The 15,255-nt window shown below is 35.6% G+C and overlaps 2 protein-coding genes across 7 annotated transcripts in view; both read right to left on the bottom strand.

The window, feature by feature from the left end:
* PRDM5 (PR/SET domain 5) overlaps positions 1-1,918 on the bottom strand; it is a 90,713-nt gene extending 88,795 nt beyond the window's left edge. For 2 of the 4 annotated variants that reach the window (XM_058192910.1, XM_058192911.1), the window contains exon 1: positions 1,657-1,916. In XM_058192910.1, the coding sequence (XP_058048893.1) occupies positions 1,657-1,749 (93 nt within the window). In that variant the 5' untranslated portion in view covers positions 1,750-1,916. Of the gene's footprint in view, positions 1-1,656 lie in introns of all 4 variants that reach the window. The other 2 variants (XR_009156291.1, XM_058192908.1) reach the window with 2 other exon arrangements.
* Positions 1,919-5,609: 3,691 nt separating this feature from the next.
* The window catches only part of NDNF (neuron derived neurotrophic factor), a 51,026-nt gene continuing 41,380 nt past the window's right edge, over positions 5,610-15,255 (bottom strand). Inside the window, exon 5 of one of the 3 annotated variants that reach the window (XM_058192920.1) lies at positions 5,610-5,626. In XM_058192920.1, the coding sequence (XP_058048903.1) occupies positions 5,625-5,626 (2 nt within the window). In that variant the 3' untranslated portion in view covers positions 5,610-5,624. Of the gene's footprint in view, positions 5,627-11,236; positions 11,254-11,323; positions 13,758-15,255 lie in introns of those variants that run through there. The other 2 variants (XM_058192918.1, XM_058192914.1) reach the window with 2 other exon arrangements.

Genomic DNA, 15,255 nt, shown 5'->3' with positions numbered 1-15,255 from the left:
AAGGTAGTACCAATAGCAATAGGTGCCTTGAGTGCAAACCAAAAACAACTGGAGCACCACTTGAACACCATCTACAATGACAAATTCACCATCAGTCAACTGCAATGAAACCATTGGATCAGTTTACATCCTTTGACGATATCTGTAACCATGTCAAACATCCACATCTGCCTATCCCAGGTCCTTTTGTAGGACTTGATAGGCAGACAAAAATGTCATCTGTCTGACAGTGCAAGGAACCATAATATCAGATTATATCTATCAGATCAAATAATATCAGAACCACAATGCAAAGAAAGAGGGAATAACCCATGCTCTAAATATCCATAGCAAATGAAATCACTCTCCGCAAAACTTCAATTTGAACTAATATTAAGAGATATGTTGCATAGTATCTGATGCTGTGTTTCAGGTCTGATGGGTTTGTTAAAATTTTGTTTTCCCAATCAGGCTAAATGGCACATCAGAAGTGTAGCAGAAGCCTAAAGAAGCAGAATTACTAAAGCCTCTCTGCCAATATTTTCCATCTTGGTTGGCAATGATTTTTTTAACAATTACTGCATAATGATTAAGTGAATAGCCGAGACTCATATTGCATCATGATTGACTGCCTCCAACTGACTCTGGCTTTGGCATATGACTATCTTCACAGCTTCAAAGCCTCCAATATGCCACAAGTAACTTCCAAAATTCCCACCTCAAAGCTATGCCAACTAGGAATTCTAGAAACCAAAGTGCCAATACTTCTGGACTACCAGTAGTGCCAGTACAGGTACTGGTACAAACCAGTATTATTCCCAATAAACTGTCAATGTACATCTAATCAAACTAATGTAACCTAATGTAAATGCTGTTACAAACAAAAGGAGAAGGGAATTGCAGATGCAGGAACAGTAGTTTTGTCTTAAACTGGCATCTATGGTTCTTCATATATGTAAGGGTATGGATATCTTGATTTTAAGAAATACGAATTGTGACTTAAAAAATAGTTTGATCAAGGAATGCAAGATAGTGCAGTAAGGGAAACAGGAATCAGGAAGCAACATTCTGAATATTTTCCATGAAGGACATCATTTGGCTCCAAATTTCTATTGGTTCCGAGTACATAGAACAAGGATCACTTTGCGATGAAAGTGAACAACTGAAGGTCGCAACCTATCTTTAAAATTTCTGCATAACATTCCTGCTCCAGGCTAAATCTGAACTCCCTGGAAATTGGTTCAAAGCTATAGAAATATTCTGCTACTATAGTCTACTATTTTGCTTCTCGGTGGCTATTTTTTACTTTTGGTCCATCTTTTTTTTTAAAGTAAGAACTAGAAGAGGGCAGGAAACCGTTCTGTTTCGGTTTCAGAATGCGAAACATCAGCGTTTACTGCTGAGAAGCAGACGGAAGTGGGATGAGAAATGAGAACAGGCGAAGGGGTTGGGACTTCCAAGAACTTAAAGCTGCAGGCAGAAGCGGGGAGGCAGGCTGTAATACGTGGCAGGCGTTACCAGAACACAGGGAACTAAGCAGGGCTGGGCGGGGGTGGGGCGCTTGAAAAAGAGTTTAAAACTAAAGGTTGCCCGCCGCCCACCCCGCCAGCTTCGCTTGCGCCTTACCTCCTCTGCGTATCCCACACCTTAATGGCGCAATAACCAAAGATCACCCACCTTTTTCACTCTCCGGGCCGTAAAGAGCCCCATCCCGTCTTGAATTTTAGATGACTTCAGGGCGAACCTGTCCGGCACATACATGCCCAGCATTCTGCCCTACCTGAAAGGAAGGAGGGATTGTAACGTCCTCCCGCTGTGGGCTAATCGAGAGGCATTGCAATGGCAAAGGCAAAAGGGGATAGAGGGGAAACCATGAAGGAGCGCTTGCTGCTAGAATATTCACCCCCCCAGCAGCCCCCGCCTCCTGGAAAGTAAGGGCGGCGCCGTTCTTCTGCCACAGTTCGGGTAAAGCTCTGCTCTGATTGGCCGAAAGTTGGTTAAGATCTAAGCTTGGGGGGAATAAGATTCCATTAAGCAGCAAGGCAGAGGATTCCGGATCACCAGTGAGAAACCGAGTGGGCGAGTTAGGAACGGTTCTTTGTTTCTACCTAAGAGCGACGGATTCTACGGTGCTGGCTAAATATTGCAAGACCCAAATTATAAAGGAAGGGATTAGATTTAATTCGGCTACTGACTGCCTTTCGCACTTAGGCTGCTGTTTAGAGACCTAGTTCAACTTTTTTTGATCCCAGAGGCAGAAGTGAATTTATTAAAATTGTGAATTACAAAAGAACCTTTAAGTAAGGCTTATATAATAGAAAGATCCTAAATATAGTGATTAAAAGAACTAAATAGGCTTTCCAAAAAGATATTCGTATAAATGCCTAAATGAATCATTAACTTAATAATTAACCTCTAATACTAAGTCTAGCCGTTTCTATGCTACCATTTCATTTTTACCACATGAAGATTTCCATATTTTAGGAATGTAATTCAGCATCACACTGTGATCCTTAAATCTAAATCCACTAATTATATTGACAAAGCTACAACAGAACACAACCAAAGTGTGTGAGGTTCATCTTACATTACCAGAATAAGAAGGTGAGGGTAGCTCAATTTTTAAATATCCTTTTAGTAGTCTAATAGAGCCAAAATAATATCTTCTGATGACTTCTATTTAGAAATCCGAGGACTGCACATTTTATAACACCTGGTCCTGATGATTTTCCAAAATTGGATATTTCAATTCTTCCTTCCCCAGATCAAATATATATCTGACCCTAACCTTCATTTCATCTTTTAATCCTGCATAAAATTGAACAGATGGCTTCCATTCAAGCACAGCATTTCTTAAAGAAGCATTGGAGATACCGCAGAGGCTGCTAAAGCTTCCAGGCCATAATATTTAGTTTCAGTTGTATATGTTGCAACTTTTTCAATTGTATGTTGGAGGTAAGACAATTTGGAAATGCAGACTCCCAAAAGCTTTAAAACAAAACAATACAGTTTCAACATACACTTCATCATAATACCAGGAATCCCAATATATAATATAGACACAGGATTTCCCAAAATGCTTGGACACCTCACAGAAGGGAGTAAATATTGTGTTCACCACTATAATGTTTCCAGAAAATAAAAGATCTAAAAGTAGAAGACTATTATGGTCTTGGTCAATGTCACAGCACTTTTATGCCCAACCCAACTTTACAAGAAACTGGCTGACCATCAACCCATTACAACACAACCAACAAATTATAAAAAAAAATAACACTCTAATATTTCAAAAACATTCATGAACTCCAGCTAGCAGTCAAAAGGCATAATGAAAAACTCCTTAATCTCACAACACGTGGATAAACTCAACCATAATTTCAACTTGAAAACTCTGAGCATCCTAAACTAAGCTAAATCCAAAAAAATGTTATTGAATTCCAGGAATTTGGAATTCCATAGCATTGGCCAACAGACAAATGTACAGGTGTCCTCTTTTTTTCTTTTTCTTTTTTTTAATAATGGAGAAATTCTCTGGTGTGCTGCACATAGAAAAAAAATTCCCCTGCTTTTGTGAAACTTTTAAAATCTGCACTCAAGGACTTAGGTGCCATTCTAGATGGTATTTTAGAATTCAGTAACTTCTAATAATCTGGAAAACCTTTTTGCCCAGTGCTTAGTTCTATATAGTGACAGATTAAAGTGCACCCAGTTGGAACATTTCATTTTAAATAATATTATATTTAATACCACTCTGAACACCAAGCTTTAAATCACTTGATTATTTTGCTAATATTATGTCTTATACATTAGCGTGTTTTTGAAAGACAGAAGGACCTGCAAGTGAACTCTCCTCTATTAAACAGATCCATTTAAATGGGAATTCAATCCACGATACGATGGATTTCGACTACATTCAGTTTATCAGAGTGCAGATTGGAGCTAGCCAAAATGCTTTTTTTCCCCTCCATGGAGAGTGGCATTTGTTTCAATCTGATTATAATGCTGAAAGAAAAAAAAACCCCATGCATTTTAAAATGTTAAAAAGCTGGGGTAAGAGAAGTGAGAATAAAAAGCAAATGAGAATTAGACAAACCAACTAGTATTTAAAATTCTATATTTAAATCTGTATACTTACTGCTTATAATTTTAATTGCTAGCTGCAGTGAATTTGTGGATCTGTGTGTTTAAAAATGCCCTTATTAATATCGCTCCCTTTTTGGAAAGTCAAAGAGTATAATTATGTTATTCTTTGCATTGTCATTTTGAAAAAGCATTGTTTAAGTTACAGTCATTAGTAACTAGAATCCTTGTGAGTTTTCAAGTCAAAGGCAGTAATAGGAGCATATAATTCAAAAGACAAGTCTCTTGAGATTTAACCAACTATACAAACCATCCACGTATATGAAGTAGTATCAGGGGAAAGAGTGCTGGATTGTTGCCATTATATTGAAATGAATTGTGACATATACTGAAATACTTCCACTTTTTTGGTGACTGAAGTATTAAATAAAAAGATAGCACCTGTTATCTGATTTGTTATGCATTGTTGCTAGGCTTTTTAAATGGACCATTTTCCTTTATTGAAATACTTTTCAACTAACTGGATGATTCATTTAAAAGCTAGAATGCTATTTAATGTAGAACCCATAAAAACAATTGGTCTGTCTCCTGTAATTGACAGGGTCACCGTAATAATTTAATTTAACACCTAAAAATAACATTTGGAAATCCCCAAATCATTTCTTCGGGACCTAGAAGACAAGGATTAATTTAGTATAAATTTGTCATTAGAACACATTTCTACTACTTCTAGCTACGGATCTAAACTTTTTTACAGCGAGCCAGACTAAGATCACAGCTGTTAAAGTCTTGATTTGTTTCATGTTTTTATTTAAGTCTAATGTCTGGGTTCCAAGGAACACCCCAAACAAAATAAACCCCTGAGGCTTGAGGTTCCTCAAAGTTCCAATTTATTAGAGATGTCATGTTGGCACAGCTGGGAAAAAGCCAAAACTGAAAGCTTCGGTTTTCCACACCCAGTTGAGTTCACAGCCCTGCCCCACACCCACAAGTTCATCACATTGTCCAATCAACTCTTCACACTCAATTGGATACAATCTTCAGGCAGTCTCCGTCAGACGCAGGATGTCCTTGAATACGGAATTTTGTTATGACTAACTTTCTACTGCTCCAACAACAACCCCCTCCCAACTTCCCCAGCTAAAATATGTGGCAGTTACGAAGCAAAAAGAAAATTAACTTCCAAAACTGACATCTTCATTCTTTTAATGTGCCTAAGTTTGAACTTTATCATTTGTTGGGAAGCTATTTCATAGTTCATTCCTAGACAGATAAGTGAAAGTTGTATTGAATTCAGTAGGGTTGGCTCCAAATCTATGTGTTTAAATCTGCAAACTTATCTTAAAGGCAAAGGTTAAGCTAAATTGAGAAATGATGCTGCTCAAGTTCAGGATTAAAAGTTCTTGTATCACCACGGAGAGATGAGATGATTAGTTTCCATCCATTGTTTCTTGTTCTGCCTACAGATGCTTTGGTAATTAAGTTGAGCTCCTCCTCTTTGTGGCAACCTCTCAAATACTGGAATACTGCTATCATGTCATCCCTAATTTTGTGATTGCTTCATACTCTGCAAAAAAAAAAAAAAGTTGGCTATTTCAACAAGGGCAAAATGTCCTGCTGAATATAGAAACGATGTGGACAATCTGGTACTATAGGCACCATATTGTTGAAGATGGCATCAAAGCAAATAAGGTAACCACATAGAGTATTAAATGTTTCAAAAAGTCATTGGATTTCCCAAAAGAAGAAAGCAAGCTACAAGATTTTATACATTATACCACTCTGGGAAACTAGCACCTTCTATTCATCATGTGTTCTCTTTCACTAAGGCCAGTGTTACCATAGGGCTGAGGAAAGTTGGAAGCAGGGATCCGAAACAAATTGCATTCAGATCAATTAAATATGAAACAGATGTTGCACTACTGATTCTAAATTTAAGTTCTTTACAAGAAATCAAAGGCACGTTTAATTTGCCTGAACAATTACTGTAAGTATCTGTTGTGGAATATGAAACTATTCTTTTCTCTTCCTCTTTCTTCCAGATGTATCATGTTATTTGCTTTATCTAGCGTTATAATGATGTAGAAATATTTACTGTTCATTCTTCAATATCACTAAAAGCACAGTTCTTGTATTTGTTTTGGTAAGAACAAATGTTCTTATTTGTGTCCATTGAATTTAGATGGCTCTTTGAAAAACCTTTTGCTGTTAACTGACATTTCCATCACATTGTTAGTCTAAATTATTTTCTTTATCAATCAGTAATAAATCCAACTGTATTATTAACAAGGTGAATGTGTGATTATTTATGCCAGAGTACAGGTACAAGGCTTGAAAATATCTGAAATTGTATAAAACAATGCAAGAATCGCACGATCACAAGAAGGTGATCTGAAGATGCCACTGAGTGGATCAATCTTACCCTAGTGACCAGATGTAACAGAGTAAATGTTGCAAAATTTGATCAATAAATAAAATAAATGAAACATACATTAATGTAAGTTCATTTCTTATTTAGGGGAAAAAATAAAGTATTTGCCAATTGGCTAACTATAGCTTAGGGTTACCAAGAAAATATGCAGTCTATCAGCTGGTTCTTTCATATTACTCTATATATTGATTAACATAATTTATGGATATTTCTATGAAAGTAGCAATGGCACTTAGCAACAGTATTTAGACTTATATACCACCCCATAGTGCTTTACAACACTCTCTGGGCCATTTAAGATGTCAGCACATTGCCCTCAACAATCTGGATCCTCATTTTACTGACCTCCTTAATAACAGTAGAAATTAAGAAGAAAATGGTCCTGTAGGGAACTATGTATGTTTTGTGATTAATTAAGTGTTCTTTCTTGCTCTGATGTAACACATTTACTTATCTGCCAAATAAATTAATGTAGCTTACATGGTTCACCAACCACCATCTCCCTGGAACTTTTATTAATGCTAACCAGAAAACAAATATTTAAAAAATCTGGATTTTTTAAAAAAAGCTTGCTATCTTTTTCCTATCAGATTGTAGAGAGGAGTGAAATGACATAATGGCATTCACACTTATTCATAAGCTATAATTAGCATGCCTTCCATCCATTCAAATGTAAATTACGTTTGAACCACAAAACCCCAACTCTTTATTATTCTCCATAAGATTGGTTTTCAGGCCTGTCTTTTCTTTTCTTTCAGCATTTTTATAGTAACAACTTTCCCAAAAGATTCAGCATATAGTACAATAGCATAAAGATTTTAGTCCTTGCAGAAAAATCAGAAATTCTCAAGCATTAGAAATACTGCCATGATCATCAAGTTTGAGGGATGGTTAAGTTGAATATTATTGTACTTATTTTAGCTTCCTAAAATATTTTCAATCCATTATTTATAAAAGCAGGATGTAGGAATCACAAAACATAAACTAGGGCATACACTAATCCGGTAAAATCATAATGCAGTAATGTGAATGTTAAAAACTTTAAAAATACAGAACATATTTCAATGAACAGAGATGATACAGAGTAAGAAAATTGATATTACAATCTAAATCTAAAGAAAGAAATTTGAGAGTTTTGTCATCAACTAAGAAGAGCATTTTAGTGGTAGGGCACCACCACAGAGAAAACGGTGAAGTTTCTCCAAAATGCTTTGTAGAACTATCACTGAACTTATTTTTATCTCAGGAAGGACCCAGGGTCATTTTTCTCTAGTGAGTAGAAGGCTTGTGATCAGGAAAAACGGTCCATGCAGAACAGATATATTCTTACTTACATACTATGATTGAATCTGGAGCACATCCTCAAAAAACCAAAATAGTTCTCAAAAAAAAATGTTAAAAACCATTTCTCTAACATACTTGCTTTTCTGTACATAACAGACTCAAATAATTACAGAAAGCTATGTTATTTTTGGAATCACGTTTATAGAGTTTTAATTTAATTTAATTATAAGTATCCAGACAATAACTGATACCATTTTTAACTTATAGTTAAAAAATAATTCCTTATTATGTCTTGGGTAATATTGCTAAGGATTGAAATTAATATACATTTGACATGTAAGCTATTCAAGCTCTGGAATATACTATAGTACTACACTAACTAAAAGAACGTATGTTTAGATTACATCATATACACCATTTACCGTATATACTCGAGTATAAGCCGAGTTTTTTAGCACGTTTTTTGTGCTGAAAAACGTCCCCTCGGCTTATACTCGAGTATATACGGCTTATACTCGAGTTTTTTTGTTTTTCACATTATACCGGCCGCGAACTTGGCGGGCTTTTGCTTTAGCTGGGAAGCCCTGCCGGTGCAGTGAGAGGGCGGGCGGGAGCCGCCAGCCTTCTCGGCCGAGGGAGGGAGGGTTTCGCCGACCGGTAGGTGCCTCATTTCCCACCCTCGGCTTATACTCGAGTCCCCAGTTTACCCCAGTTTTTTGGGGTAAAATTGGGGACCTCGGCTTATACTCGGATCGGCTTATATTCGAGTATATACGGTATTTGAAAATATGATGCTTATATTACTTGCTTTCAAGTAATTGTACCTCAAAGCAGAATAGTGTCACTTATTCTCAGTAAATAGGACAATAGTTGTTTTCAGACAAGATGAAATAAAACTTTGGCTCAAATAAGATCCTTTGTTAATTGAATTATAATTTTACCTAGTAGATGGAAACTGTTAAGTCATTTTTGTAACAAAGTTATTTTAATGTGGGATACATTTTTTAACATTCTTGATGATCTCTAGAAAATTGAAAAAAGCTGTTTTGAAGATCTGTGATATTCTTTCATTTTGTTTATAGATATGCAGAATGCATTCCTTATGTTGTATTTCAGCATCCCTTATGAAAACTCCCTTAACCCAAGGAGCAAAACCTGCAAATGCTATTTGTCATATTGTTTCACAAATTCTTGCTTAGCTTGGAAAATTAGTGAGGAGAGGGTAAGGGTAAGAACCAATCTAGACCCACAAAGATAAAATGTTAATCAAAGTAATATTTATTGCAATTTACAAAGGCATAAATAAAGAACTATTGCAGTTAGTATGTACATGTAATGTTCCACTTCTTTTCTGAGTGAAAGCACATGGGAGTATCTAAGTATAAGTTTAACAGGGATAGCCTTTGTGTAGTTATTAAGCTCTTCCTAAAAGTTCTTTAAAGATTCTTGAGTGTCAGATCCACTTTTGCCTTCCCCTTTCCAACAGTTGTTTATCTAATTGCAGAGTGTGGAATGTTAATTCCTTCCTTAGCTAGCATTACTTTCCCTTCCAAGGAACAAACGCCTTGGACAAGGAGGGAGGGAGGGAGGAGGAAGGGCATTCACATTTTCTTTCTAACTTCATGGAAGTTGGCTGGGTGACTTTATATAATTAAATATAATTATGGATAGATGATAAACATGTTATTGCCAAAATGTATAAATTTTGCTGAAATATGAGACAGAAGAGAAACAAGTGAAATAATGTATGATAAAATGGACTAAACCATTTGTACAATCTACAAATGGACCCATAGGAAAACATGCAGTTGAAAGGATTGACATTTTTATTATGTTCCTTAAAAACAATTTTTCTAAAATGCATTGATAATTGTCACCAGTGAGGCTGTCTAGAATATATAAAGTTACTTTACATTTTTGCTAGAAATGCCACCAACAGGCAGGGGACATTTTATCACGTATGGCGGATATGTAAAAAAAAATTTTTTAAAGTTGGATTTAAGTAAATACACAATTAAGAAGATTTCAAAGATTAATGTATAATTAAAATCAAAAACTTTCTTTTGGAATTAATAGACAGCTATAAAAAAACCCCCATGGAACTTTGTTCTTACATATGACAACCACAGCAACATTATTATATGCTCAAAAGTGAAAAAGTTCAACCTTACCCATTATAGAAGAATGATTGGTGAACAAGACGGAACTTGCAGAAATGGCAAAATTAACTTCCTTGATTAGACAAAAGACAATATATACACTTATGCTTGACTAGACTTTTTGCATGAAATAGGAAAAAATGTATTTATGATTTGTGGTTTTGAAGATAAGAAAAAGACATAACTTTGTAATTATGTTTGCTGCAAAGGAAACCAAAACCTTCATTTTTCTATTTTTATCATTTTTTCCTGCCTTTTTACCTTTTGCCTTTTCTTTCTTTTCTTATTTTGTATTATTCTGTTTGTGATAATTTTTATCCCCTCCCTAGATAGATAGATAGATAGATAGATAGATAGATAGATAGATAGATAGATAGATAGATAGATACTATTACTGTCTGGGAGATAAGTCTATCTACTTCCTAGGGTTGCCTAAATTTATCCAGCTAGTTTTCTACCTGAAAAAAAATGATAAGTCAAGTTTTTCCAGATCCTAGTGTTGTCAGCCCTGGATGCCATCTTTTTCTTTGGATCTTCAGGGTGCTACACTTAGTGCTGTGGGAAACTGGGAGGGGGGATTGTATGGAGTTGCAGAGATATCTAGCCATAATAACGTTCTTTTCTCTGGGAGTCAGGACATTCTGCCTGCACCTGGAGTGGCGTGACTGGGAGGCATATCCAGTTGGGACGGTGCATTGATTGGACCATGTGATGGATATGTGGGTGTAGGAGAAAGCACTTGGACTTTCTTTTGGGTGGGGAAAACCTGGAAGCTTTCAGATTCAGGTTTTCCCAGATGTGCCAATATGACATCTTTAATAAAATGGAACTTTGAGGAACTTCTAGCCTCGGATTCTTCTTTCATTGGGGGTGTTACTTGGAACCCTGACAAGTGTAGCATTACATCAAACCGCCTCTTTGCCTGGCAGGCATACATCTTAAATATTGGTCTTGGAAATAAATGTTTTGCATGCCGATATATTGCACTTGGCTATTTTAAATACAATGAGGGAAAGAGGGAGGATCTTTGCTTGAGTGGCATTTAAATTTCAGCCACTGACAATTCACATTTCAAGCATCATGGAGAAAGTGATGTAGACAATGTTTGTAAATCTGAGTTCTTGCCATATTGGGCAAGCTGAAGCAGTTATCTGCTTTGTGGAAGGCAGATGTGTCTGTTCATAGAGGAATGTGTTGATTGTAGTCCTTTACAATGGAAAATGCTAGATATTATGCAAATAGCATTGAATGGAATTACAAGATATTCCTGGTAATATCTTAAGTAAATCTTGATCCAGGTGCAGAATATGGATTTTTATCCTGGAAAGGTGTAAGAAAACCTGTATTTACAAATGATCTTGCATCAAGCACAACTGGTTGCTAGAATTATTAATATTTCATTTTGCCTATTAGCATGAATGTTACATCCAGATGAATGTCATGAATAAACATTAACTCTAGAAGCTCTTTTCTTCACCTTTATTGCAAATAGTTCATGCAGACATATGGCTTATAGCTTTAGTAAAATACTTAAGGCATGGTGTGCAAAATCTATTCCAAAATAAATGTCTGCTTTGGCAACTTATACAGCACTATATCACATTTGCTGAAACCTTTATGGAAACTGCTACCCACATTTTAATGAAGATTTACCATTTTACTTCACCAATGCCAAATTAACCATTTGTTCTTTGCTTTCTATATTTCATAAGAGATAATACTATACATTCTGTTTCTGTTTGTTTCTCAAAGGTATAGTAGGAGGAGGGAAGGATGTAAAAAATTAAAATTAAAATAGATGTTTGAAAATGGCAGTCTTCTCTGCAAAAGTGTTTGTAAATGGGGACATAACAGAGAATATTAATATTAAAAGAGACACAATACAAGGATGTCCATTGTCCCCCTTACTATTTATTCTGACTTTAGAAGTGTTAAATAGAAACATCCGCCAAGATATAGAAATAAAAGGCATGGAGATAAAAAAGGGAAAATACAAATTACAAGCTTTCGCAGATGATTTGGTTTTCATCATAGAGGAACCGCAAGAAACAGGATTCAAATTAATAAAGAAAATAGAAGACAACGGTAATGTTGCAAGTTTGAAAATAAATAAAGAGGAAACTAAAATCTTAGTTAAGAATCTTACAGATAAACAGAAGAAAAACCTAATGGAAAAGATAGACATTTAGATAGTACAAAAAGTAAAATATTTGGGAATCTACCTATTAGCAAGATGTGTAACTATAAAAGAAAATAATATTTAAAACTAACACAGCAAATTAAGCTAAATTTGGAAAAGTGGAAAAACATGCAACTATCACTGTTAGGAAGCATAGCCCCCATCAAAATGAATATCTTACCGAGACTGTTATACCTGTTCCAAACCATCCGAATAAAGCTTGAAAGAAAACATTTTGAGGAACTAAACAGAGTAGTATCCTAATTTATCTGGCAAGGTAGAAAGGTAAGAATTAGGCTGAAATTACTACAAGACTCTACCAATAGAGGAGGCTTTGGGTTGCCAAACTGGAAATTATACTTCCAAGCAACTGCCCTTACTTGGCTAAAAGAATGGATAACTCTTGAGACATAGACAATTACTTGCAGGACATGATTTGCAACTGAGGGGCATGATTTGCAACTGAGGTGGCATGCATTCCTATGGAATGGGAAATACCAAGCACACAAATATTTCCAAAACACTATATTAGAAATGATCTGTTCTCAGTATGGGCAAAAAACAAGGAAAAATACTGTTTGAAAATACCAGTCTGGCTCTCCACAATGGAGGCACTAATATACCCAAATGCAATGGATATGGGAAAAATGGTAAGATACAAAGATATTTTGAATGAGAAGAAGGAATTGAAAAACAATCAGGAATTGAATAGCCAAGGGACAGACTTAGCATGGTGGCTGCATGTACAGATACAATCTAGATATTATAAAGATGCTAAAACATATGGTTTTTATAAAGAACTAACAGAATTGGATCAAATCTTAATGGGACCGGAGGAGAAACTAATTTAAAAATTCTATAATTATCTTTTGACCATTAGAATGGAAGAGGAGCAAGTAAAAGAAACCATGATAGCATGGGCTAAAAACTATAGAATTGGACAAATGGCAAAAGTTTTGTGGGATAGAAACTATAAGTTGACAATGTCCACTGCATATAAACAAAACCTCCTATCCCTGAAAATTCACAGTTCTCAGGGAAACAGGAAGGATTGGCAAATCCTTCAAAGTTCACACAGAGGGCAATAATAAGTAAGCTATCTATTAGTTTTTATATTTGGCTTGGAAGAGATTGTACTGACTACTATATGACAGCAGCCTTTTGGTGATCTTACCTCTTTTTTCTTGCAGAACAGTTTAAAGAAAGTTAAAACAAGTAGCAGTGAGAGGAAATGAACTTTTCATAATTTAATGATAGCATGTTGCAGTAATAAGGTGCTACAAGAACGTATGTTTTTAAAATTCTTTAAAGATAATCATGCATATTTATTTTAATGGTGTATAGAATATATTTCATTTCATTGACCACACAAGTGACTTGCTATTAGCTGGCAAGTTGGCCAAAAATCAGCAATCTCTGATAATATTTTTAAGGTTCATATCATTTATTAACTTTGTCTGATAACTATAATTATTTGCATCAGAACAATAATAAACTTTTTGTTGCATTGCTAAGCCTTATTTACTAAACATTATTACATAAAACTTTCTTCTTTTCTCAAATGTAGAAGAATATCAAAGGATGGTTGACATATGTTGCTTTTTAGAATAAGAGCCAGACACACAAAAAGCTTGACAGTTGACAACTGAAACAAGAAGAGACAATTGGTGTTCAAATAGTTTGTTATTTCATGAGTTTGCATTGTGAGCTAGACTGATATTAAATGTTTATAAACACTTTAAAGATTGATTTGAGGAGTGGGCTGGACTGTTTTCAAATTGTATCACTTGCTAACCAAAGCAGACATTTGGGATTTTTCCCCTACGATTTTAAGTATTCTGTAAAATCTGTATTGCTGCCAAAGAAGAAAATGAAAGCTTTCCCTCAATAGCAACTATAAACATAAAACTACTGGAAAAATCAGCAAAGCCTAGAGCCAAAATAAAGAACTAAAATGTATTACCTAAAATGCCTGCTTGTGGTGTTCATCCTGCAGAACTAGATCAAAACAACCACTTGAGAGAAATGTAAAAAGAAGTAACTGCTCTAGAAATACATTTTCACTTTACATTTAAATGAATACATCTTATTTTCCTATGTGCAAATGCTGTAAACTTTTCTCAGCATTTAGTTCTCAGCAATTTAGCTTGTTTATTTTAAGATAACAATTGCTTGCTGCTGCTCTATACCTTTATTTGTATTTTATAAATAACTCAAGGTGACGAACATAGTATGGAAATTCTAAAGTCTGCCATGACAGTTTACCAAAGAAATAAGATTGGTACACCTAAACTGCCTCACCTTAAACTCTCAGAACAAACAGATACAAATATACCATTATGTCATGATATCTGTATTTCTCTCTAAGAAGGGAAAGTGAGCCTTGGATACCATTCTACTGAAAGACCAGATCGGCAGCAGGCTGAGCCCAAGCCGAAAGAGCTGCAGCTGCAGCAGGTTAGGCTGGAAGCTTCAGGTGAAGAACAAAAGCAGCTGCTGCTGGTCAGCAAAGATGTAGAGTTAGAATCTACACCTTCTGTCGATCCAAGGATGTGCAAGGCAAAGAGGAGACAGATGCAATGTCAGTTGGCTAGACTACTTGTGAGGAGGCAGCCTTGGTCATCGTGAAGGTTCGTATCAACATTGTCTATATAATCCCACCCAAAAAGATGGGTGTTGCTTCAACATGTCCGATTCTTTGTTCCGTGTTTCTGTTTCATGTGTCTTGCGTCTCAAACTCATATTTGGACTTTGGACTGACGTTGGACTCCTTGCTGCATTTTTGTGGATTGAGCCTTCTGTATCACTCCAATCTTTTTGAGCATTGCAACTGGACCCATTCATCATGTGGAATATCTTGGAACCACTATGGCTTTGAATAAAAGCTTTTAAACTCAATGTGGTGAGTGTCTGAGAGAGGGTGGGGAGAGAGAGAGAGTGTGGGGCAGCACAGAAGGTCCACAAGTTCAATTCCCATTAGAGGTTTGAATCCATAAAATAGGTTACTCATATCTAAGGAATCCCTGTAAATGCAAAACTAATAATATGAACCTTTCTGGTGATCAACATAACTGAAGATATAGAGTAAAGCCAAAATCATACTTCCCATTCATTTAGTATCAGATAGTAATTAATAGTTAATA

The sequence above is a fragment of the Ahaetulla prasina genome, chromosome 8 (genome assembly GCF_028640845.1).
Source record: "Ahaetulla prasina isolate Xishuangbanna chromosome 8, ASM2864084v1, whole genome shotgun sequence".
Lineage (NCBI taxonomy): Eukaryota > Metazoa > Chordata > Lepidosauria > Squamata > Colubridae > Ahaetulla > Ahaetulla prasina.
Note: the sequence above shows the minus strand (reverse complement) of the source record. Positions and strands in the feature narration are given on the sequence as shown.